Genomic DNA, 25,431 nt, shown 5'->3' on the forward strand with positions numbered 1-25,431 from the left:
ATTTGACCTTTTTCTTTATAACTTCTCAGTCTGTAGTAAAACGATCAAAATCTGATTGTTTGATGAATAATCCAAATAAGTTTCGCAATTTTTCAGAAAATAAGTTTTTTTTTATATCGAACCATCAGTTTAAAATATCCACTACGTTCGGAAACTACTAAAAATCACGTTTAGATTATGGAAGTTCAATCAGTAATCCATCTGATCACAGTTAGGTTAGGTTTGGTAGATTTTTATCATTTTTAAATCATATTTTTTTATATAAAATCCAAATTTTTGATCTAAATAATCGATTTACATTTTTATTTTTCCATGTTTTTTAAAATAAATTATAAAAGAGAAGAAAATTACATAATACATCAACTATTATAGATTGACATTTATAGAGTGATTGACAGATTTTATTTGAAGTGTGAAGTAAAAACCGTTGAGTGAATTTTTTAAAACTTTTATCCTGAATATTACCAGGACATTAAACACTGCTGAGAGTGGTACTAAGTGAATATATTCCCCGAAAATTTGTGTCTTGTATTATTTTAAAAATGGCTCACAACCCAACCGTTTTTAAAACGTCTCATAAAGAAAATGAACCGAAAACCATTGTAAAACTAAATACGAAATATCAGGAAAAAGAGGGAAACGATACTAATAAAAATTTTATAAAAGAAAATTCTGAAAATTCTAAAACAAAAGAAAATATAAAGATTAATGTTCTAAAAGAAAATTCGAATATAAATAACGTTAAAGAAGTCGAAAATAATAATAGACAAACATCGGATGGGACGACTAGCAAAGAAGAAAAACATAAATGGACCTTAGCCGATTTCGACATAGGCAAACCGTTAGGAAAAGGAAAATTCGGCAACGTTTATTTAGCCAGAGAAAAGAAATCCAAATTTCTGGTCGCTCTAAAAGTTCTTTTCAAATCGGCTATCAAAGAATTCAACAACGAGCATCAAGTGCGTAGAGAAATCGAAATTCAAAGTCATTTGAGACATCCGAATATATTAAGAATGTATGGGTATTTTCATGATGATTCCAGAGTTTACCTTATATTGGAATATGCTGCAAATGGTAAGATTTTGTTCATCCAAATTAGTTTCTATTACTTCGTTTTTTATATTTACATTTTGTCGGCCTTCTAAAATGTTACCATTATCGTTTAATCTATTCAAATTTTGTTTAATTTCCTGTATTAGATATTTACTTTTATTGTTAACCCTAAGTTCTATTAGTCTTTTTATATTACACATTACAATGTTTCTTTTTTTCTTTTGTACTACTAATTTTACTTCTTATACCTTTTCTCTCCATTATAATGGTTTTTTCCATTTGTTGAGCTAATTTTATAACTTTTTGTGCTTGGTTTCTCCATTACAATGTTTTTTCCATTTGTACTAATAATTTCATATCTTTCTATGTTTCTTTTTTCTATTTTAATGGTTTTTCCATTTGATTAGAAGACTGTGATTTGGTTTCATCACTTTTCTATTCTATAAAATTTCAAGGGGAAATTGTTTCTATTTTATAGGAGCTGTATATTCCAAACTGTCAACGAGTCCAAATAAAAGGTTTGCCGAAGAAGTAGCAGCGAAATATATCGAACAAATAGCCGATGCTCTACGCTATTGCCATACAAAAAAAGTTATTCACCGAGACATCAAACCGGAAAATCTACTTCTAGGAACGAAAGGAGAAATAAAAATAGCCGATTTCGGTTGGTCGGTACATGCTCCATCATCCAGAAGAACCACCCTATGTGGCACGTTAGACTATTTACCCCCGGAAATGGTGACTGGGAAAACCCATAACGAGAAAGTGGATCTTTGGAGTCTCGGTGTGTTGTGTTTCGAATTTCTCACCGGGAAACCGCCGTTCGAGTCATCGAATTACGACGAAACTTACCGGAGGATAAGCAGGGCTCAATTCGTCGTTCCATCATATGTATCACCCGAAGCCGGAGATCTTATTAAAAAATTGTTGGTTGTGAAACCAGATTTAAGATTAGAATTGGGGCAAGTGCTCGACCATCCTTGGATATTGAAATATAAAAATAAGTGACGCACATCTGATGATGATAATTTTTGAAAGGAAGCCCCAAAATAATTATTTTTAATGTTTCTCAAGTGTCTACGAAGAAATTATTGTTGGACTGTGAAAATAACGACAAATCACTATGTGTAGTGTGTGATCCGCTTAAAAATAAAAAAAATATGATAAGAAAACAGTGAAATTATATTACGAGGGTAAATAACACGAATGTTTTTGATTAAAAAATTTTTTGTGAACTAATTTCATGATTCGCGTTTTTTGTGATTTTTAATTGACTGATTTTGTGGAACTGTCAATGGTGAAAATAAAATGGCGACGTTAACAACACCCACTGCGGCGATAAACTCATTTACAGTGTACAGCCCTCGTAAAATAATTATTTTTTTTTTCAAAACTAAATCAAACTGACGATTTTTTTAGGATCTGGTATATACATAGGAGATTTTGTATTTATATGTTTTATATGTAAGTTTTTATGAATTAATTTTTTTTAAATAAATTTGTTTCATTATGGTTTATTCATTTTTTTGAGGTTTCTACTGATATGAAAATAAAATAAAAAAGTGTTTTATTGATCAAGAACCTTTCTGTGTAGGTAAATGTCTCTAAAAGTAAAAAAAAAATGAAAAACAAGGAAAGACAGACATGGTGACCGTTTTTCTGGTAGGTTAATTCCAAAAAAGTTTCCCTCATAACTCCCAATTTACTTATAAATGTGATGTATACGATAATTATGATAAATTATACCAGTAGTTCAAAAAAACAATTCCTTCGTCACCTATTCAAGTTCAAATGAAAAAAAACTCATTCAAGCTCTTATTTGAAATAACTTTTTATCAGTTTTGATCATGACTTCTATGATAAATCGTAGTAGTAGTTAAATTGAACCCAAAGAAAAAACTATTATATTCAGAGTCCTCCATAGAAATAAATTTTCAACAGGATTTCTACCATAAATGGTAACAGTAGTTCAAATGAACTAAAAGAAAAAAACTCATTTTTTGTCATTTATTGAAAATCCTCCACTAAAATAAGTTTTTTTTCAGTTTTGAAAATGATTAGTACAATAAATCGTAATATTCTGAGTCCTCCATTGAAATGAGTTTTTAGCAGTTTCATACATGATTTGCATAAATTGTAGTAGTTCAAATTATTAGAAGAAAAAAATAAATGGTCATAGCGCTCCAAATAACAACAAAATTATAAATTTGATTTCAAACTGAATCAAATACAGGATTATTCAAATTAAAATTGCCTTTTAAATATCCTTAAATGAATCACACTGTATTTTACACCATAGATTAGGATTAATTCCAAATTTTCCAGTTTAGGAAAAAAATAAAACAAGTGAATTTTTTTTAAACAAATATATTGTCTTAACTTAATCACTTCTTCTTGGGAGCAGTTTTTTCTTTCTTTCCTTTCTTGGGTGGTTTGGGTTTGTCGCCTCCTTTGGCCATCTTCTTTTTACCATAGAGTGTACCGTTTCTGGAAGCAGTTTTCCTCAAACAAAGAAAAGTGGCAGTTCTGATTTTGTTTCTCCTCGATCGAGCTCTACGTAACTTGAAACGATCGAGATCGGTGAGTTGCGCCCTCTACAGTAGAATTAAAAACAAGATAAAACAACTGGAATTCTTAAAATGTGAAATCGAATTATTAAAATGAGAATCAGTGAAAAAAGTAGCTTCAGATATGTGTCAGTCGGCAATTCCTATCAATAAGGATCATCATGTTAAATTAATTGAAAATATTAAAAAATAAAATTATTTAATTTAAATCTACCTTCTCTTTTGCGGCTACTTTTTTAGCCCAAACAGAATCCGCCCATTTTTCGTTAATTTTAGCATCTGTCCATGCTTTTCTTACAATACGTGTAGATGCTGAAAACGGAAATCTAATACGAAATTTAGTTAAATGTAATTCATTTAATCTAAGTTGTCCTCTTGGTACATTACTCAAAGGGCCATCAACTAAAACCTATTAAGAAAATAATCATTATTACTGAAAAAATTGATAACTAACTCATAAACATTAAATTTTAATATAAATCAGATATTTAAATAACTTCAGATATGTATCAGTCGGCAATTCCTATCAAAATCGAGGTTCATCATGTAAATTTATCGTAACAAAATTTCTTTTATTGATACACGTACAAAACATAACCTCAACATTAAAAATTAAACTCACCCTTGTCTGGTCAATAACGTCCACGATACTGACTAATTTACCCTTATGAGGGCCGTCAGATACAACGGCTACACGGCCAGTTTCCACAAACCTTTGAAAAGGCTGAAAATAAAAATAATAAATTACACATTGTTATAGCTACTTAAGAATAATTCTCAACTACTTTATATACATCAATTAAAAATTATTTTCGTTTAAAGAAAGTTTAAGTAAATTTAATTTATTATGTTGATATTTAGATGAAAAATTAAAAAAATCATTGATGAACCTTACCATGCTTTACTTGAATTAAAAAGAAAGATGGAGTACAACATTTACAGGAAACAGTTGTTTTGACATAAACTGACAGGGGTATGATCCGTAAAAAATTTCCGGTATATGTTCCACAGGCAAAAAATTAGATTAAATGAAAAATCTAAGAGTTTTATATAATAAAATATATTTATTATATACTTCTTACTACAGCCCTTTATACAAACCAAAAACGTTATTAATAAAAGCTATTGTTTGTGGCGACAATAAATAGTTCAATTATTTGTTATATTTGTTATTTTTTTAACTAAACATCATTGAAACTATAATTAAATAGCTTTAAACTATTTATTTTAAATTATACAGTGGACCATGACAGCAATAGCTACGTTCATTAATGTTGTTCGCGGAGCAGAGAGCGATTTGTATCACGTGATCATAGATGGAATAGATTGATCGTATTAATTGCCGAACAGTAAAATAACGAAAATATACTTAACCCAAAATAATCGAAATGAATGAATTAATTGACTTTTAAAATGTTTATTTGTTCTATAATAATGGTGAACCAATTGATATGTCAATAGTATGAGAAATCTCTTTAAAGATTCAAAGCAATAAGATGTTACTTAAAGTGTTCATAGATGTATATAGCTGAACGCGGTCTGAAAGAGTTTCAATAAATAAGAAGAAGAATAAATGTCATTTAAAAAATTTTCAAAATAGTTTACAAAAACAGATTAATAATTAGATTAAAATACTGAATATTACAATATGTAAATAAATTTATTTATAAAATTACAAAATGATGAATATAGCAAGAGTACCTGTTTTAGTAGGTAACTTTAGAAGATCTAGTCGTACTTATCCAATATTAAAGCAATCATGGAATATAACCAACTCTCTAAGGTAGGAATTTTTGTTTAAAATTTATTTTATCACCATAATTATATATTTTTTAGTCATAATTTAGTTAGATTCAATCACAAGAAATCTTTTAAAAGAGATGAAGCGAAAAGATTACATTTTTTTGTGGTTTTGAAATATGTACAGTATGTAAAAAATATCGGCAGGGTATTAGAAAAAAAATTTCCGAAAGCATTAGCCACTTATAGACAGTTCGTTGAAGGTACCAAAGAATTTATTAAAGACACTAAAGAATATCTCAGAGTAGTTAGATACCTTTATAATCCCGAAAAGAATTTCAACAATTTATTAAGGAGAGAAATCGAACTTTATTACCAATTACCGAAAGATATGAAAAGAATCGGTCCGATTTTGGTGTTGTTCATGCTACCGGTTGTCCCATACATATCCCTACCAATATTATACTTGTTCCCAAGGCAATTATTATGTTCACACTTCTGGAGCTTACAACAAAAGGCCGATTTCCAAATTTTGAATCTAAGGGACAGACTCGTTCACAACAGGCCCGTATTTAGGCATTTACAAACCCAAATGGATTTCTTAAAACCCCATCATTTGTATGAACCTTGGAAATCTGTGATAGCAAACATAGGAAGTGGACAACATCCTTCTGTTGAAAATATCGTAGTTTGTAAGACTTTATTTGCTCAAGAGCCGTACTGTCTACTTTATTTAAGCAGGAATCATGTGGTAAATAATTTTTTTGGAAAGGTTTTATGAGTTAAGAGGAATTTTTTTCAGAAGCATCTGTTGAAGATGCACGGTATGAGAAGTGGATTTTTCTTCAGAAGGAGGAGGTTGGCATATAGGGCCTTTATTTTGAGAGAATTGGATAAGGCTATTAAAAGAGAAGGGGGCGTTAATAATCTGCCGCTTGACGCCCTTAAAAGGGCGTGTTTCATGAGAGGTAATTATATAATAAAATTTTTTTTTAACACCATTATTTATTTTTCTAAGGATGACATTTATTCATTATTACCATTGTTCAGTCACGATAATTCAAAAATTATTTATTTCGATCGCGGTAACATAAAATCCTAATACGGTCCTGTCTACTACGTTGATTCTGAATTAATTAGGAACTGGTTCGAAATTCCTTCTAGTTCTATTAGATATGTACTGTTGAGGTTCAAACCGCCATCTTTGATTATTTATTAAAACAATGTTGCCAAGTATTTTCAGATATCATTGGAAATTACTATTAAAAACGAGATTTTTATAAGAAATATCAATTTTTGAGGCAAAGAAATGTTTTATAAATCTGTATTGTTCGTTTTCAAATGGTATAAAATTATTAAGATGAAAGTCTCGCGAGTCCCCCTTTTCCATCCATTCAACTACGCCACCAATCTGGCAATCTGGTGGTTCAAATTTATACCGGAATTTTTAAATAAACGCGTGATAAATTTAGTGTTTCTTGTTTGTTATCGAAAATTAATGAACGAATTGGGTTAGAAAACACTGGAACACTCTCCCTATAATTGTCGCTATGTGATTATTATTTATTTGGTACATTAAAAAATGAACTTTGGGGGCGATTCGAAATCAATGCTGGGGTGGAAAGGCATCCGGAGAGGCGGCAAGAGTGTGACAAAGATTATAAAGAAAAACTGTAAAAAAAATTCGCTCTGTAACTCGGTAATAAAATGTTTTATAGAAAAATTTTGGTTATATTGTATACGCGAGTGTATTCTTTTATTCAAATTACAGGTTTGAATCCAACGAATTTAAGTAACGAAGAAATGATTAAATGGTTGGGCGATTGGATAAAATTGACCGATTCTGTAGACAAAGATTCTTATTCTTTATTACTACATGCCCCAATTTTATTAGCTTATAATGCCCCGTCAAATTGGAAACTCATTTATAAAGATAAATAGAATTTATAAAACAAATAACTACTCGTCTGTGATTATTAGATGTATAACAACAAAATAAATGACAAATATTTTTTTTAAAAGTTGGTTCTTCAAGTAAAAATTGATATTTGACATTATTGACGGTCAATAACATGTTCCCAAGATATAATTTTGTTGTTTTACCGGTTATATTTTCATTTACACCTCGTATAATAAGAATGCTTTTATTTCAATAACAAATATTTTTATAAACTACATCCGGCAACACAGCATATCTGTATAAGATTTACAACTAACTTCAAGTATATTTGAACACGCCTCATATAACAGCGTTGCCAAGTATTCATTCAAATTGTTTTTATTGAAATTAATTAATTTTTGAATATAATAAATACGAAACGCCATTTTTTCAACGTCAATTACAAAATAAATATTCTGTTAGTTTTGTTCGCATTTTTATTAAAAATATTCATTTATAATGAAGTTTTTATTTGTAAAAAAATGTTTTGTAATAGTAATCACTCCTTGTTCCAAAGAATTTTTGTCATTTAGTTGAAGAAGTTATCAATAAGTCTGACAACACTGCCATAACTTCGTAATATATTGGTGGCAACTTATAATAGTGGTTTTACGTTGAAAAATGTGACTTTTCTTTTTGTTGACAAAATTATATATCAGTTTAGTATTATTTTAATAAAATTAGCTATAAATTGTAGATTGTTTTCAATTTAAATATTTGTTAATTGCTTTTAAAATTCGAAATATATTTTGTTCCACTTACCGTATTTTTATTTAATTTCACAAACCTTATTAATATAAAACAACTTACCATAATGTAGAAAAGTACTTTTTTGTTCCACTGTGTATATAACACAAACTAATACAACCAAAAAACCGAATTGTTTATATTTTTATTTCACTAATCATTCCTCCTACCAAAGATTTCGTCTTTGCCAGTTTTATCTGTCTGTAAAGTTTTTTCGAAAAAATTAAATTTCTATAAATCGTATGACTAAATTTTTCTATTTTTATAAATAAATAAAATTTTTATAATTGAATTACTATTATTTCATCAAAACACTATATTAATTAAATATATATATATATATATATATATATATATATATATATATATATATATATATATATATATATTACAAATATTTTCGTAAATATGTCAACGTCGCGATCTTACTTCACGACAATCGGTATCCATTTTGGTCAATGTGATTAAAGCAGCGTTGCAATTAAGATCAAACCGCTTAACTTAACAAAATTTTTTTATCCGTTTAATACTATTTTTGTAAATTTTATGCAAATAAGTGAACAATTGTCGTGTTTGTGTATAGTGCTTAAAAGAAGATCTTGTTATACCAATGACTTCCCAAAAGTTTCATCGCAAGGTAAGGCCTAAGTTTTGTAACATTTCAATGGACTGGAATATTTTTTGATAATGTAGAGTATGACTAATCCAACGTACCCTTTTTTATATGTTTTGTCAATCAAAATCTAAAGAAATTTTAGTTCAAAGTACTTTTTTAAGGGAGCCATAGTTGAATTCTTTTATTTCAAATTAAATTAGAATACACAACCGGAAAGTGACGTCACGGCCATCATATTGTTATAAGTAACTTTCCGAACAAAGTTTGTCATTTAAAGTTATTTAAAAAGTGTTTTGTGTCAGAAGGTATTTTTTTTGTAAAATTTATCAAAGAAAATACGAAAAAATCACAAATCGCTAAATATATATACGATGGTAAAGTTATCCCTGACCTGCGCTAACAATGACGGTGAATCATGTGAACGGCCATATTGTTTCTGTTAGTCAAATTTTACGCGAATTTTTACCACGTTTTTTAGTCTTTTTTATTTTGGCTCGTTTTTGTAATCACCAACAATGTGCTTGTAAAATTTCACTGGACTAATAATGTTTCGCGATATTTATCGCGGGAGCATCTTTGATTTAATATTTATGACTGTGGCGATCACGTGAAGACTACGTTTACAACGTTGCCGTATGGTCCTTAAATTCTGATCTAATACGAGGTTCATATAATATTTTCTTTTGGCGTTTTCAATTGTTTTCTTATTTTTTTTGTAGAAATGGGATTGAAATAAAACAAAAACTTTTTACGTTAAAAAAATTATTTTTATTAATATTTTTTTTCCACAATAAATATTCTAAAAGAAAAAAATTAAAATATTGCCAAGAAATGTTCGTTACGTATCTTCGAAAGATATAAAAGCAGGTAAATCCCCCAATTTCTGTCTAAACTTCAAAACTTTCTGCTCGGATTTTGAAAAATTTTCAATATTCGTTTCCGAATAATACCGAGTCGATTCTTTACCCGCGTTTTCTTCACGTTTATTTTCGATCGAGACTCGTTCTTCAGCCACCGTGTTTTCTTTATTATTTACAGAAGATTTCTTGGCAAATTTGTCTTTATTGAAAACTGAATATTTTCTTACCAACCTACCGTGCGGGTAACAACATCTAGGTTTTTGGCAAACGCCCTTTTTCTCGTAATCCGGACATAAGAACTGGTGACGTTTGTCACACTGGAACCAATCGGTTATTACATAGTCCCCGACACAAATAAGACATTTTTAATATACGAAGCGCGAGCAAAAAGTACTGCAATCTCTTTTTCGATAACATTTCGAAGCCCCCTCGTAAGATTATTTTACGTTTTTTCCCTTTTAAACGAAATAATACTTTCACAATGATAATGACTTTGATGAACGTGATTTTTTTATGAAAAGTGAGTAATGACAAATTTTTTTCTCGAGGTTAAAATCTTAGTTTATTCGCTTTTTTCAAATCAATAAATTCATTTTGTCAGTTTTGGAACGTTTACAGATGCTTGTATACCAAAAAAAGTTTCAAATTTCATATTCAACACGTTAACTGACGAGCTATAACGAATTTCATTGAATTAAGAGTTTTAAAAGTGAAAAAACGACAAGTTGATTTGCTTTTTTGGAATCAATAAATGCGTTTTGTCAATTTTGGAACATTTTCAGATACTCGTATATCAAAAAAAATTTGAAATTCCATATTTAACACGTTCACTGTCGAGCAATAACGAATTTTAATGAATTAAAAATTTTAAAAGTAAAAAACGACAAGTTTATTCGCTTTTTTCAAATCAATAAATGCATTTTGTCAATTTTGAAACGTTTTCAGATGCTCGTATATCAAAAAAAGTTTCAAATTCCATATTTAACACGTTAACTGACAAGCTATATCAAATTTTAATAAATGAAAAATTTTTAAAGTAAAAAACGACAAGTTTATTCGCTTTTTTGGAATCAATAAATGCATTTTGTCAAATTTGGAACGTTTTCAGACGCTGTATATAAAAAAAAATTTTAAATTATATAAAATTATCAAATTTAGTTCATTTTTACATCTCCCTATAAAAATCTTGTGATAATTCACTTCTAGAAACTAAAAATTCTATATTTACATGTTAAATACAAACTACAACGAATCAAATGTTTTATAAGTGAAAAAATAACAAGTTTATTCGCTTTTTTGAAATCAATAAATAAATGTCGTTTTCTGATGCTTGTATACCAAAAAATAGTTTCAAATTGTATAAAATAATTAATTTTGGGTAACTTATACACCCTCCTAACAAAATTTTGTAATATTTTTAACCCAAATCCTTTTAGAATTAAAAAAATTCCTGTATACATTTATTTTCACAGTATTTTTTGTTCCCACCTTGTAAAAGATGTTGATACAAAAATGACTCACCTCGGCAGCTTTTTTGCAAAATCCTTCCAAAAAATCCCTGCAAATATCCGCTTTGGGATTTATCCTGACGTGTAGATAAGGACAGATGTCCTTCGAACAGGATCCTTCCAAATAATATTTGCAAGTCGGCATTTTTTCCGGGGATACGTTGTGCGATAAAAGACATTTCGAATCTATACATGCACCCTGAAGGAACCTACGTAATTTTTTTTTTGAAAAAATTGTTTTTCCCATGTAAAATTATACGTACTTTGTACATAAGGCTATTTGATCAGGATCGTGTTTTCTAGGACATTTTCCTTGTTCGTATCCTTTGCATTTACCCAATTTTCGGTAATAAGGACATGGAATATTACATTTCCGCAATTTTTCGCCGGAAATTTGTTTTTTACTACTGGAATATCTATAATACAATTTATTCAAGTTGATTCTGTTAAAAAATATTAGTAGTTTTATATGTATTATCGTATTTCCCTCGTTTTTCAATTTCAGAAAATTTTTTGTTAATACAACCAAAAAAAATGAACATTTTGAAAAAAAACATGTAAAAATTTTGTTTATTAATGAAATTTGATTAACGTTACTTAAAATAACTTTTTTCTTCAATATTTGTATGTAAAATGTAACATGTAAGCTAACCTATTAAGTTAGGTTATGTTTATAGTATATATAATTTATTTTCAAAGGAAATCTTCTAATTTTAAGTTATAAAATCATAAAAAATTAACATTGACACTAATTTATCATAATTTGATTGTTTTTTATTGGTAGATTAGGTAAAAAACTATAAAAAACTTATTATCTCTGAAATTTAAAGATTTGAAAAAAAAAATCATTGAAATCGCAGGGTTTTTCGATTTTGGAACCAAAATACGGGGAAATCGCAAATTTGATGAAATCAGATGATTTTTTACAATTAGTATCAAGCAAAATACGAGGGAATTACAAATTTAATCAAATAAAATGATTTTTCAATTCACAAGAATTAAAATATGAGGGAATCACAAACGTAATGAAATGAGATGATTTTTCAATACTCAAGAATCAAAATACGAAGGGATCGCGATAGTAGAAAATCCCCTTACCTTGATACCGTTTTGTTTCCACTTTTTCTCTTTTCCGAACTAGATTTAACCTGCGATAATCTCACGATTTTATATTTATTCTTCTTCAGAACTTTTTCTTGTTTATTCAAACTATTCTTCTTGTTTTTTTGAGCCGATGCGGTTTTCTGTAACCTGTTAGGCGTCGTTATATAAAGATTACCCCCTATATTTACTATATTCTTCGCTCTCAAAGGTACTTTCTTCGCTATATCGCTAATATCAATATATCTATTGATAAATACGAATTTTGAACCGCCGGAAAATCTCCTGTTATCCAATTTAAATCTAGTTTTCGATTTAAACGTTTTCTCTGTCTTATTAGCACTAATTCGCTTCAATTTATACTTGCTGTTGAATAATAATCGATTCTTCTCACCAGATTTATTTAAAACGGAAGATTTGATTATTTTGAATTTTGAATACACAGAAGTTCGTCTCACTCTTTTGGGTACCTCTGTATATCGTTCTTTTAACGGTTTCCTTACTAATTTCGTTTTAGAAGAATAAGTTAACGGTTGTTTTATAAATTCTTGTTTTGTAATTGATAAATTTTGTAGTACTTTAGGATTTACATGAATATTTCCCCTATCTTTAGGTAAATTAATCGTTACGTTGGGATTTATATGAATCTTCCCAGGTATTGGGTATGTGGTTGTACCTGGTCGAAAATTTGGATTGACAAAAACTGTTTTATTAAAATTCGGGTTTATTAAAACTTTAGAAGGTGTTACTGTAGGTAGAACATTTTGTTTTACGTATCTATATTTATTATTGACGTTCATTCTAAGGAAATCTAAAAACGTGGTTTACTTATTTAAAAAACTATATAACAATAAGAAATATGTAATACTCACAATTTTATATTCCTAAATCGATATAATTAGCACGAATTACCTTAACAGATGTAACTCAAATATTAGAATGAATAAATATCTTTATATAGATTGACATTTGACATTAATAGACGTCAACCACAGAACTAGTTCGGGAGAACTGAAATGTCATTGTTAATTTCGTTTGCTACAAATTACACAGAAGAACGCTCATGTTACTTGGTTTATCAGAGCTGTACTAGCCATCTTGCTCAAGATTTGGTAATTGTAATGTAAATTTATTAATAATAAGCTCTATCTATAGTGATATTTTGCAAAATCATTTGAATACGATATTAAACAATAAAAATGATCTTTTTCACAAAGTAATTTGATTTTAAGTACGATACGCTGTCATTTTTTACATTGGATCGAAATATTGGCAAGGTTAGAGGAGAATAGGTTGCCCATTAACTTATTCGATCTATGCGTGACGTCGTTTTTGAAGATAAATATAAAGCAAAATATTTTTATAATAAAAAAAAATGGAATTCCCAATATTATATAGGTATATATTTGATATTAGATATTTTTTTTGTAATTTTATTGTTTTTTTTTAGAAATTCTCCTATCAAAATTACCCATTCAACATAATATCTTATGGTTATTCAAAATATATTTCTTGTTTTATAAAAAAAAAATTAAATGAAATTAGTAAAATAGCAATATTTCATCAAAGTTACTGAACTATTGATATATTAATATTTCAATAAATAAAATTAAAAACACAATCAACAAAAAAAAATCGAATGCAAATCAAGATTTAACCACAAATGACCCAAATCAAACGCAAACACTTCATTTTTCGCATCGTTTTCAACATGTGACGTAACGGCTTCCATCTTACGTCAGTTACCACACCGTTATCAGGTAACCTATCCTCCACTAACTTTGACATATTGATACGTTTTTGAGAATGACATTTACACCATCCTCAATATTTAGTTCTATGTTTCTACTTTAACGTGATAAAGAATTAGTATCAGCTTTAATTTATTACTTAATTATTAGTAAACTTTTATTTATTAAATAAAAATAAGATATAATTTATTGTAGATCAATATTCAAGTGAAGAATAATTATTAATTTACCTTAATAATAATAAAATATGATTCATTTAAACATTTCAGTAGAACTTTTAGAGAGTTCCCTGTATATTTATAGCACACTACCGCTCCCATTCCGAAACCACTTATCAGTACGCCCGCCGTCGTCAAGCAGATAAATTCGACGCTCCGCGTCGTTAGAAATCTCTACACAATGTTTTGTAAGTTTTTTTGCCCAAATCAAATTCCTGCAAATCAATCAATAATACGCTAAAATAACTGCAAATAGTATTTTCCCTCCATATTTGATCTATTTATAATTTATTTTCGTCAAGTGTTGTGTTTATAGTAAGTACATGCAACAAGCAGTAAGAGTGATTAATTTAAAAAAAGAATAGTTCAGGTTTTCATTAATAAAAAATTAATAATAAAATTGTTGCTGTTGGTAAGTTTTTGTGTGTTGTTTTAGTTAACTGAAATTTTAGATTCTGATATCTGCTGTTGTTCAAGAGAGTATCGATCTGGGATGCTGTGACCTTGTACTTGGTTATCTCCTTAATTTGCAAGGTCTGAGCTTTCACAGTAGTAAGATAGGTAGACGATAAATATTGAATTTTTCTTTGATAAAAAGTTTTGAAAAAAGTATATCCATAATCCATAGTTATAATTTATAATAAACAATTAAATCCAAACATTTTAATAATTCATTATTATCGTGATTTAAATGTTTTAATGTTGACTGTATTGACTCCCCTACTATTTACAAATGGACTTGACCCATACCTTACGAAAGAAAATTCCTTCTATATAAAAACAAAATTCAGTTTTTAGTTTCATATAATTAGTTAAACTTTGTTTTTATTTCACCTCGTAGTATATAAACTACTGGATCTATAATTTCACCGAATTTTATAGACCATCTAAATGTATACGTGTTTGTTTTTTTTCTCTGTATAGTTTATAATGAAATTACTTTTCTATCGACTTGGTAACGGCGTACCTAATAATAAACTTACAAAAACAAATGCGTTAACTCAAGCTTGATACCGAAAATGGTTACAGAATCATTTTTTTTTAATAATTAAAATGTGAGGTTGAAGGTCATTACCCTGAAATTCGGATGAATTTATATCTTCCACGAGAGTTGAGATCATAGAACTATTCCATAAAATAAATAAAAGAAGAATCTTATAGAATAACAATTATTCAATTTTATGGTGCAAAAATCACAAAATGGTTTTTTTGCAACTTTTGTTTCATAGAGGTTTTGTTGATTTACACGTTAAAAATTAGATGTAATAAATACAAAATCATTAAACTGTATTAAATATTTTTACATAGATAAAATAATCCTGTTATTTACGGTAGCCAAATACAATGAAGAAAGAGGCCAAGACACATAAATATAAAATATAGTTTGATGATAAATAAATTTAGTAATACAGATCATATACTTTGTAAAAATTGCATAGAAGTCTGCATCGGGTACTAATTGTTTTGAATAGTATTAATTACAGTTAAATTATAAATTTTGTAACACTATTATTTATTGTAATAACATTCTATTTTTAAATAACAACGGCAACAATGTAATGACCTAGATATGAAGATTGTTTTTATAGAGGGCGTGCCATATTTATAATTTCTATTGAGATTTATCATTTTCGTGGATATTATATTTAAATATATTTTTAGGGCGAAACGAAGTTAAATAATCAAAAAATTATGGCTGTCGAAATTTTAGATAAAGATCACTACGCTATTAGTGCAATAGTTACTGTTACTATGCAAATTATATTTTTCATAATAGCGGCTACTTTTCAAATGGATAAAGTAACGGATTTTGCCGGGGGGATAAATTTCATCATTTTAGCCCTTTTAACTTTTATTTTGGGGCAAGGTGAAAGAGTAAGTGGGACTTATTGAACCCCACGAGAATTAGATGGTAGTTTTTTTATATATTTTTTAGAGAAGCTACGACAGTAGACAGTTGATGGTAACAGTTTACGTATGCCTTTGGGGCACGAGGCTATCTTGTTATTTATTGTATAGAATAATGAAAATCGGTAGAGATAAACAATTCGACGATAAGAAAAGTAATAATATTAGATTCGCTATATTTTGGACGTTCCAGGTATAATTATTTTATTTTAAATGTTTTTTGTACCAATTTACAAGTTTTTTCAGGCCATTTGGGTATATATAGTAAGTTTACCGGTGATAATAATAAATTCCCCCAGACATTCTATACCGCAAGCTCCTAAAACTATGACCACATTAGATTCTACAGGGACGGCTTTTTTTCTAGTTGGATTTTTAGCCGAAACTTACGCAGATTTACAGAAATTTTCTTTTAGACAGGACGCCAACAATCAGGGCAAGTGGTGTAACGATGGTGAGTATTCAAGTTAGTCCGCGCCATAAAACTTCGTATTCAATATAAATTTCAACAGCGTTGCCAAATGTATATATGTATTTTTACGAGTGAACTGAATTATCACTATCTGACAAATACGGGTTCTATATGTACTCCGAACTGCTCTTTCGAACACTCTATTAATGAAATTTAGTTTTTCGTGCCATAAAACTTTCTATTCAATATATATTTTAACAACGTTGCCAAACTTCGAAATTTATATGTAAACCCAATAAAAAATTTTATTTCTTACGATATATACTATGATTATAATGATAGAAACGCGTTTTATGTCTACTCCGAATTGTTTTGTCGAGCACTCTATTTATAAACGGAATAAAAATATGGCAGTTAGTAGTGTCATATTTTTTAAGGTTTGTGGCGGCTCTCCAGACATCCCAATTACTTCGGTGAGATAGTTTTGTGGTGGGGGATATTTATAATATCGTTAAACGTACTCGAAGGTGTAGAATGGGTAGCAATAATGTCACCATTATTCACCACAATAATTATATTGTTCCTATCTGGTATTCCTCTTCTAGAAAAGTCTTCCGATGAAAAATATAGAGAGTAAGTATCCAAATAATGATTTTTGGATCCCCCGTGTAGTAAATGATGTTTTAGTATATCAGAATACCGGTACTACAAGGCATCAACGTCTCCTCTAATTCCAGTACCGCCTTCAATATACGTCGAAGTTCCTCAATTTTTAAAATTCCTACTTTGCTGCGAATATCCGATGTATAATTCTCTGGAGGAGAAGAATCAAGTCAAAAGCGTTCATGTAATCAAAGAATCGGCTAGCGCGTCTTTGGGGGCTTCCCAGACATAACTATAGCTGCACGCTGGTCATAGACAAACCAGCAATTTGGATAATCAAACGTTCGAAACTAAAGTACAGATAACGGCGTTATGAAATTCGTATTTGGTTGTTGAAATTTTCGACATAAATTTAGAAAATTGTTTGAATCATAGAAAAATTTCAAACAGTATCAGTACATATGGAAAATTCAAAGTCTAGTTCTCATTTGGACTCTTTGAGGTTATTATAATATTTATGACCGGAGGTATTTAATTACGCGGGTTAATGACTTGTGATTTCAAGGTCAATTTATTAGTTCTTCTAATAATATTCGATTTTTTTGTGTATCATTCCGATCTTTATCTTTTCAAATAAATTAGGTTAGAATTATTAATTTTTTTATAATTTTCAAAATTTTTATATATAGTTTTATATTTTTATCTAAATTTGCCGCTTTATACATCGTTGTTTATGTCGAATTATTTTATTATGAAATTGAAATTTCATGTACGTATTCGAAACAACGTTGCCAGATCATGAAAACCATAAAATTTCTTAATATGCGGTGATGTAAGTGTCTATACATTTCTGGTGAGGTGATTCGGAAGTCGGCCACATTGTCGTGGTAAATAATGTTTCTATTTCGTTTGTTTATAGAAAATTGATTGTTTCGAGTAGTTTTTTCATCGTAACGAATATTTTTGGTGAAAAAAAAAATGAAAATAAAACACCGTTACTAATAATAATTTTAATGTAAATACATTAACATTCGTCTACGAAGACAACATGGCGGCTGGTTGTGACGTCATCATGAAATGATAGAGTAAACAGGCATTTAACGCTAGTAAATATTGAAAAAACTTAAAAAAAAATAGTAACTAATATTGTTGATAGGTATAGAAATTCTTGAAAATTAATATTAATTTTTTTAAAAATACCAATATACAACTATTTATATTGTGCTTATAGTCCAGGAAAATTAGGAAACGAATCGGAACAATTAGTATTATAGTAATGCATTAAATGCATTTTGCAGCTTAATTTCTTATAAAACGATGGGAAACCCAGAGAAATTGCTCGAAAATCGATTATCGGGGGTTTTCGAGCATGCTGAGTCTAATTTTGACATTAAAACTCGCCAAAGACACGGGGGTGGTTCTACGAGGTGTTTAGTGGTTGATTTTCTGTATATATAAGATATAGATTGAATTTAAATTTTCATAATTTATAATAAAATTTAAGATTGAACTTTCATCATTTATATCAACCCCGGCGAATTTCAATACCAGAATTGTACGCACCATGCCCGAAAATCCACGGGAAACGATTTTTCAGCGATTTTTCTGGTTTTAATAATCGTTTTGTAATGGTATTGATTTGTAACCCCCGAACAGCCTCTTAAAAACCACCCCTAGGGAATTTCAATGCCAAAATTATATTCACCATGTCCGAAAATCCCCGAGAAACGATTTTAAAGAGATTTTTCCGAGTTTCGGAAAATTATGCAACCGCAAAATGCATTTATTGCACTAGAATGCAATTTTCTAAATTTTTTCGCCGACCACTTTATGAAGACAAGGAAAAAAGCCTCGAAATCTACTGTTTACCATGTTTTCTTAATTCTCGTCGATTTCGATCTAATTGCCCTGGACTATTATAAAAGTGCATTATCTAAATCTAACACAAATATACCATATCATGAATATTTCTTCTACAAATTTCATTTAAAAATTGTTATATAAATAAATAAACCAAATTGATATAGTTAACATTCGTTTTATTTAATGTGTGTGTTATTGGTTTTTTTCGTCAAAAAATTCGCTAAATTATTTTAAGCGAGAAATGAAATGGTACAAAGAAACATAAAGAAAGCTTGCAACACCGACTAGATATATCAAATACTGTCTATGGTAAAGTAGACGTAAATTGTAACGGACGGAAACCAAGCGGTGACGTCACGTCTATGACAGGGTGTACTTAGAAAATCTTATAAATAAAAATAAACGTTGGATTGGGAATTGTTTATCTTTTATGAAAATAGATTCGAATTATTTTTAATTTCGGTTAATTTTCGAAGAGATTAGAAAAAAAAAAGGAATAATTGTTTAATATAATTCAAATTATATACGTAATATAAATTATTTTCTATTACTATTTAGTTTCTGAAGGTGATACAATTTGTATTACAAAACGGCAACGCTGTAATACGTGTACGTCAAAATTTCATTCCGATCGATTTTCTATTGAAATGTCACTGTCATATAAAATATAAACTTGAAATATAAAAAAGAAGAAGAAAACAATCTTGACTGTGGTGCCGGTTTCTAAGATTTTAAATATCAACGTATCCAAGTGGTACGAAACATTAAAAACAAAACCGAATTACCAAAGAAACAACAAACAAGATCTTTATGTAAACTTTTGACATATAAAATGTTCCAAAAAATTGTAGTAAATTGTGACTAGACAATATCAAGTTTTTTTTTTTTGTAATCGAGAATGAGAATGTCTCTACCGATCCGTATCCTCAAGAATATAACTAAACCCAGATTCGCGGCCTTGAGAAGAACCTTTGCCGATGACGTCGAAGTCTGCCCTAGAAAAATCGATGATGATCCGTGCAAACCCAGTCGCCATAAAGGTTTAGTATTAGGCTATTACACGAACCCAGACGCGGATTACGACGTCGGAAAATTGACTCCGACCGGAGAACGATACGACCACATGGTATGTCATCGACTCACAGAACTGTTACGATACGCAGGCCCGCCTCCAGGTAAAAGAGAAGTGCGCGTTTTCTACAACATCGACGATGAGTTTTCCATGGTGGCCGTCAGTGGATTGGGACGGGAATGTCAAGGTTACGACGTATTCGAACAAATGGACGAAGGAAAAGAAGCCATCAGAACGTCCGCGGCCACCGGTTGCAAAGCCCTGCAGAAAATGTCGATCAAAAGAGCCTACGTCGAAAGTTACGGACACGCGGAATCGGCCGCTGAAGGAGCTGCCCTCGGAGTTTGGTTATACCAAGAAAAAAAGAATAGAAGATACCAAATATTCATCCCCCAATTGGAATTATACGACGATTGCGATTGGACCGGTTGGCAGATCGGTTTACAGAAAGCCGCGGCTCAAAATCTAGCCCGACAATTGATGGATACCCCAGCTAATATGATGACGCCGACATCGTTCGCTCAAAACGCCGTCGAAGTGTTGTGCAAATCGGGAGTAAACGTCGAAGTTAAAGTGAGAGGATGGGCGGAAACGCAGAAGATGTACGCGTTCTTAGCGGTAGCCCAAGGATCTTGCGAACCGCCGATTTTCCTCGAGCTCAGCTACTACGGAGCTTGCAGAGACGAAAGACCAGTCGTTTTAATCGGTAAAGGAATCACCTACAACAGCGGAGGTTTATGTATAATCCCGTGTAACAAGCAGAGATACATGCGAGGTGATATGGGTGGAGCGGCTAATATTTTAGCCGCTTGCAGAGCCGTCGCTGGTCTACAACTACCGATCAACGTTAGAGCTTTGATTCCTCTATGCGAAAACATGCCGGGATGCGCCGCTATGAGACCTGGTGATATAGTCAAAGCTATGAACGGGAAGAGCATCAAAATTGAATCGACCGATACCGCCGGAAGGTTAGTTCTAGCAGACGCTTTGGTCTACGCTCAAAACTTCTGGCCGCGGTTTATCGTCGACGTCGGTACCATGACCAACGATATGAAGCATTCGTTGGGAGCCGCTGCTACTGGGGTATTCAGCAACTCCGAGGCGCTTTGGGAATACATGTTGGCTTCGTCTATGCACACCGGAGATCGCGTGTGGCGGTTCCCTCTGTGGGATCATTTCACGAAACTGGTGGCCCACCATCACGACGTCGACGTGAAGACTTTCGGAAGGGGGGGTCGTCCCAGATGTGGCGAGGCGTGTAAAGTAGCGGCGTTTTTGAACGAATTCGTGCCGTGTGGTGATTGGATACATCTCGATACCTATGGGGTTATGTTATCTAACGGAAAAGATTTTGCATACCTACGGAAAGGACTTTCCGGACGACCGACTCGTACTCTAGTCGAATTTTTGTCTCAATTAGTTTGTCATCGCGAGTAAATTTTGAAACGTACCAAAAAATAGAGTCTAACGTTTTTACGTGTAGTCCCTTTTTTATTTCTGTCTTTTACAATAACAAATATATATTATATAAAATAAATTTTTTTACATAGTTTTCGCTTATTTATTTATCCCTTTATACTATTTCCTAAAATACTATCTTAAAGTAAATAAAAATTCCTCCCTGTATCAAAGTTCAACGACCTGTCAAAAGTTTTCCAATGTGGCGTTTAAAGCAAGCGGAAATATAATCCCATATCAAAATATATTATTTAAAACTTTCTAACGTATATTAAACGATGTTTTGCAACGGAATCCCAATTAATTTTCCATTTAATCCACTTCATATACGTTTTTTACTTAAAAAAAGCCGCAAATATATATTTTAGTTCATTGCGGAAGTCATAGTCATCATGCTTCTATTATTAAATATCTATATTTATTCAACCAATCAAAATCAACTTATTTCGTTACGATAAAACGCGTAATCCAATACAAATCAAAGAAATTTCACATAAACGACATGTGGCAACGTTATATTCGTTCATAAACAAACCTAATAACATCAATCAGTTTATGTTAAACGAACAAGCAGCAAGAATATAATCCCATAAAAAATATATTATTTAAAACTTTCTAATGTATATTAAACGATGCTTTGCAACGGAATCCCAATTAATTTTCCATTTAATTCACTTCATATACTTAAAAAAAGCCGCAAATATATATTTTAGTTCATAGCGGGAGTCATAGTTATCATGCTTCTATTATTAAATATCTATATTTATTCAACCAATCAAATTCAACTTATTTCGTGATGATAAAACGCGTAATCCAATACAAATCAAAGAAATTTCACATAAACGACATGTTGCAACGTTGTATTCGTTCATAAGCAACCTAATAACATCAATCAGTATAAGTCAAACGAACGTAGCTCGGAACTAACTCTCGAGTACAATATTCAAACAAACTTTGGTATTTATATTTTTATTTAAATAATAATTTTGAATTTAATAAAATGATTAGTATGACTGATAGTAATTTACTGATTTAAATTAGATTGTAAAATACAAATAGTACATAGAGATTTTATATATTATAAATAGGAGCAAGTAAATGAGATAATCTACAAAAAAATAAACGAAAGAATCAGATAAAGTCTACACGTTATGAAAAGTATTTTATAACAAATTAAAACCTAATTTAACATAAAATATTTTAAATAAACTCAAAAAACCTACGAAATTTCATAACTTGAAACTGTTAGTTTAATACCTTAACGAATCACGAAGTTATAAATAGAAGTTACATTGTTGCCAAGTTTCTATATTTACAAAAGACTTTGAATGACTACATTTTTTCATATAGTAAGTGGTGAAATGGAAATATTTGAACTAATTTCTTTAAAATATGAAAAATTTTACAATTTTACAGGAATAAAAAATTAGAAATATATTACTGCATTACGTAAAAATGATTTATTTTATATTTGACATCAAAAACTTCTTTTTGCGTTAAAAAATATGTCAAACTGACAGTTTACTTATAAAAATTATGATGTTTTACATTATTTCATGTATGATTTCGAAAATTGGACACAATAATAAATAAATATGAACGAAGAGAAACTGAATGAGGTTAGGAATTATTCTACTAGAAAATTTCGATATTTTTAAAAAACGTTTATATGTTTTTTCATATTTAGTTAACTGATAAAAAAAATCACGGAATACAGAAACATAAAAAATCTTATAATTTATTATCTGCGATTGTGGGACGCACAAAGAAGAAAAAGAAACAAGACGATAATGATTGTGAGTTGAATTGTGTGTCTAGTACTTCCACTTTCGGTAGCAATTACGCAGACAAAATGGCATCCGAAGAATTTAAAAGCGTAAATTCTGTTGGATCAACAGAATCAGAAGTAAGTATTCTTATTCACCACAAATAACACAATTTTACCAAAGTTATTCGGTCTTATTTGAGTTTTTCTCAAAAAACCATAGTTTTTTCGTAATAAAGTAAAATTAACAAACTATCATTAACCACGCCATCTCTTCTATAGGTAACGAACTAAGGACTTGAAGTTTGATTAACTAGTAATCTGTAAAATTAGTTTTATAAAGTTAAAATAGATCACATCTCTTATTCTTATTTCTGAAACTGTTCTATTTTTATCTATATTATTTTTTTTTCCACTATTCATTAAATATATTAGAATTTAATCTATACTCATTTGCTTGTGACAGATGCGCCATCTATCAATGAATGTATAAACAAGCTAAAAAGAGACAGCAGATTACTTTACAGACAGTTTGAAATCGGTCGTCAAAACTATCAGGACCGTCTCCGAGTATTGTACATTATATCTACATAATTTTTTACGCTTTTTATTACAAATTTCAGCCCTCATTTGATTCCATGAATAAAACAAAGAGTAAGTTCTTCAGTAAATTTTTAGTGAAGCACAGTTCAACCGATATTAGAAAACAAAATTTGTACAGTATTGGGGATGACGCGCAAAACGCAAATAAAGAAAAGATAACTGATAGAAAAAGTCATTTAGAATTCCCTGTATCGTTTATGTAAGTGATTTTGATTGCTCACTTTTTCTGTCTTTATAATTCTATCATGTTTATCTTTTTTCTCCATTGAGTTAATATAAAAGATAGAGGGAGTTTAAGTGGACTTGATAGAAGGAAAAAGCACATCGATATACCATTCTCTATCTCTCCCTCTCTTCCAGTTTTAATTTTATTATTTTGAATTTCGAAATTGTTTTGATTATCCCTAATAAGGAAAATATTTCTACACAAAATAGATCAATCCGAGGCCTGTATTGATATAATAGTTGGAAATTTCTGTTTTTCAACCCTTTAATGCACAAAATCAACCCTTAAAAGACCCAATTTAGAATATGCTCCAATTATCTATACAAATAACAAATTTCTTAAAAAATTTAGGAGTATTTTAACCAAAAGAGGGGATTCATTTATTATGGTAGCTGGAAATTTGTTTTTCATCCCTTTTGTACCCTTCAAATACCTTATATAACGAATTGCTTTTTTTAAATTCATATATTATTCTATATTTGGTGATGTTTTAGAAAACTTAAGAAGCCGGTCCTGTCCGCTTCATTAATCGAAGGAGTGGTTTCCCTCCAAAATTTAACGTCTCGATTAGAACAAAGCGAAAAATATTTATTAGACGTTTTAAAACGATACGTTAACGATATAACCTTACAAAAAGAATTAAGTGAGTGGGAAATTATGTAATTTGATATTTCTAGCCGGAAATTTTCTTCGATTTATTTTTAGTTGATACTCTTAGTGCTCATTCTAGTTTACACAGAGAAACAGAGAGACTGACCCGCCATCTATCTACGGAGATGTGGTCTAAACAACTAGAAATTGAAAAGGGGCAACAGAATACTTTACAAGACGCTTTGGAATCGGTAATAAAACAAAATAGACAATTACTTGTCGAATATGAAGGTCTCTACGTAACTTACGAAAAACTTCTTAATAAATTCCAAAATTTCGTCGAGAAAAACGATTCGAACGAAAAAGGATGTGAGCAAGAAATCAAGGAGGTTATGAAACATAACATAGAGTTGATAAACAAAATGGAGAACGTCTGTAAGCAATTCGAGAACCAGCTGATGGATTCTAGGAAACAAAATGAAAGTTTAGGAGATCAATTGTCGAAGGTTTCGGGACAATTACGGGATTTGGAAGGTGAAATTCGTTATTTCGGATAAAAATTTATTGTGTTAGTTGGATAATTTTTAGCGGTTTTTCAAAGGACGAAAAGTGATTACGATTTGGAATTGAAAAATTTCAAATCTAAAGAAAAAATTATGTTGGAAATCAAAAACTCATGTGATATATTTAAAAAAGAAGTGGAGTCGATGAGGAATCAACTGAACGGTTTTCCGTTTGAATTCGACTGGGAAAAGTTTAAGGTAAATCAAATCGTAAAATATTTTTCTATCAATTTAATTTAAATGGTTGAGAATTTTAAATATTTTTTT

General features: G+C 30.0%; 6 protein-coding genes across 10 annotated transcripts; 4 read left to right on the forward strand and 2 right to left on the reverse strand.

Annotated features, from left to right (window-relative positions):
- The first annotated feature begins 364 nt into the window (after nt 1–364).
- LOC130441549 (aurora kinase C-like) lies at nt 365–2,570 on the forward strand. Its single transcript, XM_056775276.1, has 2 exons — nt 365–1,074; nt 1,532–2,570. Exons 1-2 carry the CDS (start codon nt 543–545, stop codon nt 2,059–2,061), a joined length of 1,062 nt encoding a protein of 353 aa, XP_056631254.1. The 5' UTR covers nt 365–542; the 3' UTR covers nt 2,062–2,570.
- Nucleotides 2,516–4,559, reverse strand: LOC130441550 (60S ribosomal protein L14). The gene is made up of 4 exons (XM_056775277.1): nt 4,516–4,559; nt 4,243–4,344; nt 3,835–4,029; nt 2,516–3,647 (listed from the first exon to the last, which is right to left on the reverse strand). The coding sequence occupies exons 1-4, from the start codon at nt 4,516–4,518 to the stop codon at nt 3,438–3,440; spliced, it is 510 nt and encodes a 169-aa protein (XP_056631255.1). The 5' UTR covers nt 4,519–4,559; the 3' UTR covers nt 2,516–3,437.
- Nucleotides 4,560–5,159: 600 nt separating this feature from the next.
- On the forward strand, nt 5,160–8,061 carry LOC130441172 (LETM1 domain-containing protein 1). Of its 2 annotated transcripts, none has more exons than XM_056774733.1 (4): nt 5,160–5,403; nt 5,457–6,111; nt 6,163–6,328; nt 7,132–8,061. In XM_056774733.1, the coding sequence occupies exons 1-4, from the start codon at nt 5,300–5,302 to the stop codon at nt 7,299–7,301; spliced, it is 1,095 nt and encodes a 364-aa protein (XP_056630711.1). In that variant the 5' UTR covers nt 5,160–5,299; the 3' UTR covers nt 7,302–8,061. The 2 variants fall into 2 exon arrangements, with proteins under 2 accessions (XP_056630711.1, XP_056630713.1); XM_056774735.1 differs by having other exon boundaries at nt 5,199–5,403; nt 6,166–6,328.
- A 1,346-nt stretch (nt 8,062–9,407) lies between these two features.
- LOC130441641 (zinc finger CCCH domain-containing protein 3) lies at nt 9,408–13,115 on the reverse strand. Of its 2 annotated transcripts, none has more exons than XM_056775412.1 (5): nt 13,004–13,115; nt 12,129–12,942; nt 11,294–11,446; nt 11,044–11,239; nt 9,408–9,839 (listed from the first exon to the last, which is right to left on the reverse strand). In XM_056775412.1, exons 2-5 carry the CDS (start codon nt 12,929–12,931, stop codon nt 9,501–9,503), a joined length of 1,491 nt encoding a protein of 496 aa, XP_056631390.1. In that variant the 5' UTR covers nt 12,932–12,942; nt 13,004–13,115; the 3' UTR covers nt 9,408–9,500. The 2 variants fall into 2 exon arrangements, with proteins under 2 accessions (XP_056631390.1, XP_056631391.1); XM_056775413.1 differs by having other exon boundaries at nt 12,129–12,958; nt 13,004–13,111.
- Nucleotides 13,116–14,147: 1,032 nt separating this feature from the next.
- Nucleotides 14,148–19,054, forward strand: LOC130441642 (uncharacterized). Of its 3 annotated transcripts, none has more exons than XM_056775414.1 (6): nt 14,148–14,288; nt 15,763–15,975; nt 16,037–16,201; nt 16,255–16,462; nt 16,858–17,053; nt 17,108–19,054. In XM_056775414.1, exons 2-6 carry the CDS (start codon nt 15,793–15,795, stop codon nt 17,313–17,315), a joined length of 960 nt encoding a protein of 319 aa, XP_056631392.1. In that variant the 5' UTR covers nt 14,148–14,288; nt 15,763–15,792; the 3' UTR covers nt 17,316–19,054. The 3 variants fall into 3 exon arrangements, with proteins under 3 accessions (XP_056631392.1, XP_056631394.1, XP_056631393.1); XM_056775416.1 differs by having other exon boundaries at nt 14,212–14,415; XM_056775415.1 differs by lacking the exon at nt 14,148–14,288 and adding an exon at nt 14,380–14,512.
- Nucleotides 19,055–19,790: 736 nt separating this feature from the next.
- On the forward strand, nt 19,791–21,450 carry LOC130441739 (cytosol aminopeptidase). Its single transcript, XM_056775522.1, has one exon. It carries the CDS (start codon nt 19,791–19,793, stop codon nt 21,393–21,395), a length of 1,605 nt encoding a protein of 534 aa, XP_056631500.1. The 3' UTR covers nt 21,396–21,450.
- Nucleotides 21,451–25,431: the final 3,981 nt, after the last annotated feature.

This window comes from Diorhabda sublineata, chromosome 3, assembly GCF_026230105.1.
Source record: "Diorhabda sublineata isolate icDioSubl1.1 chromosome 3, icDioSubl1.1, whole genome shotgun sequence".
Classification (NCBI taxonomy): Eukaryota; Metazoa; Arthropoda; class Insecta; order Coleoptera; family Chrysomelidae; genus Diorhabda; species Diorhabda sublineata.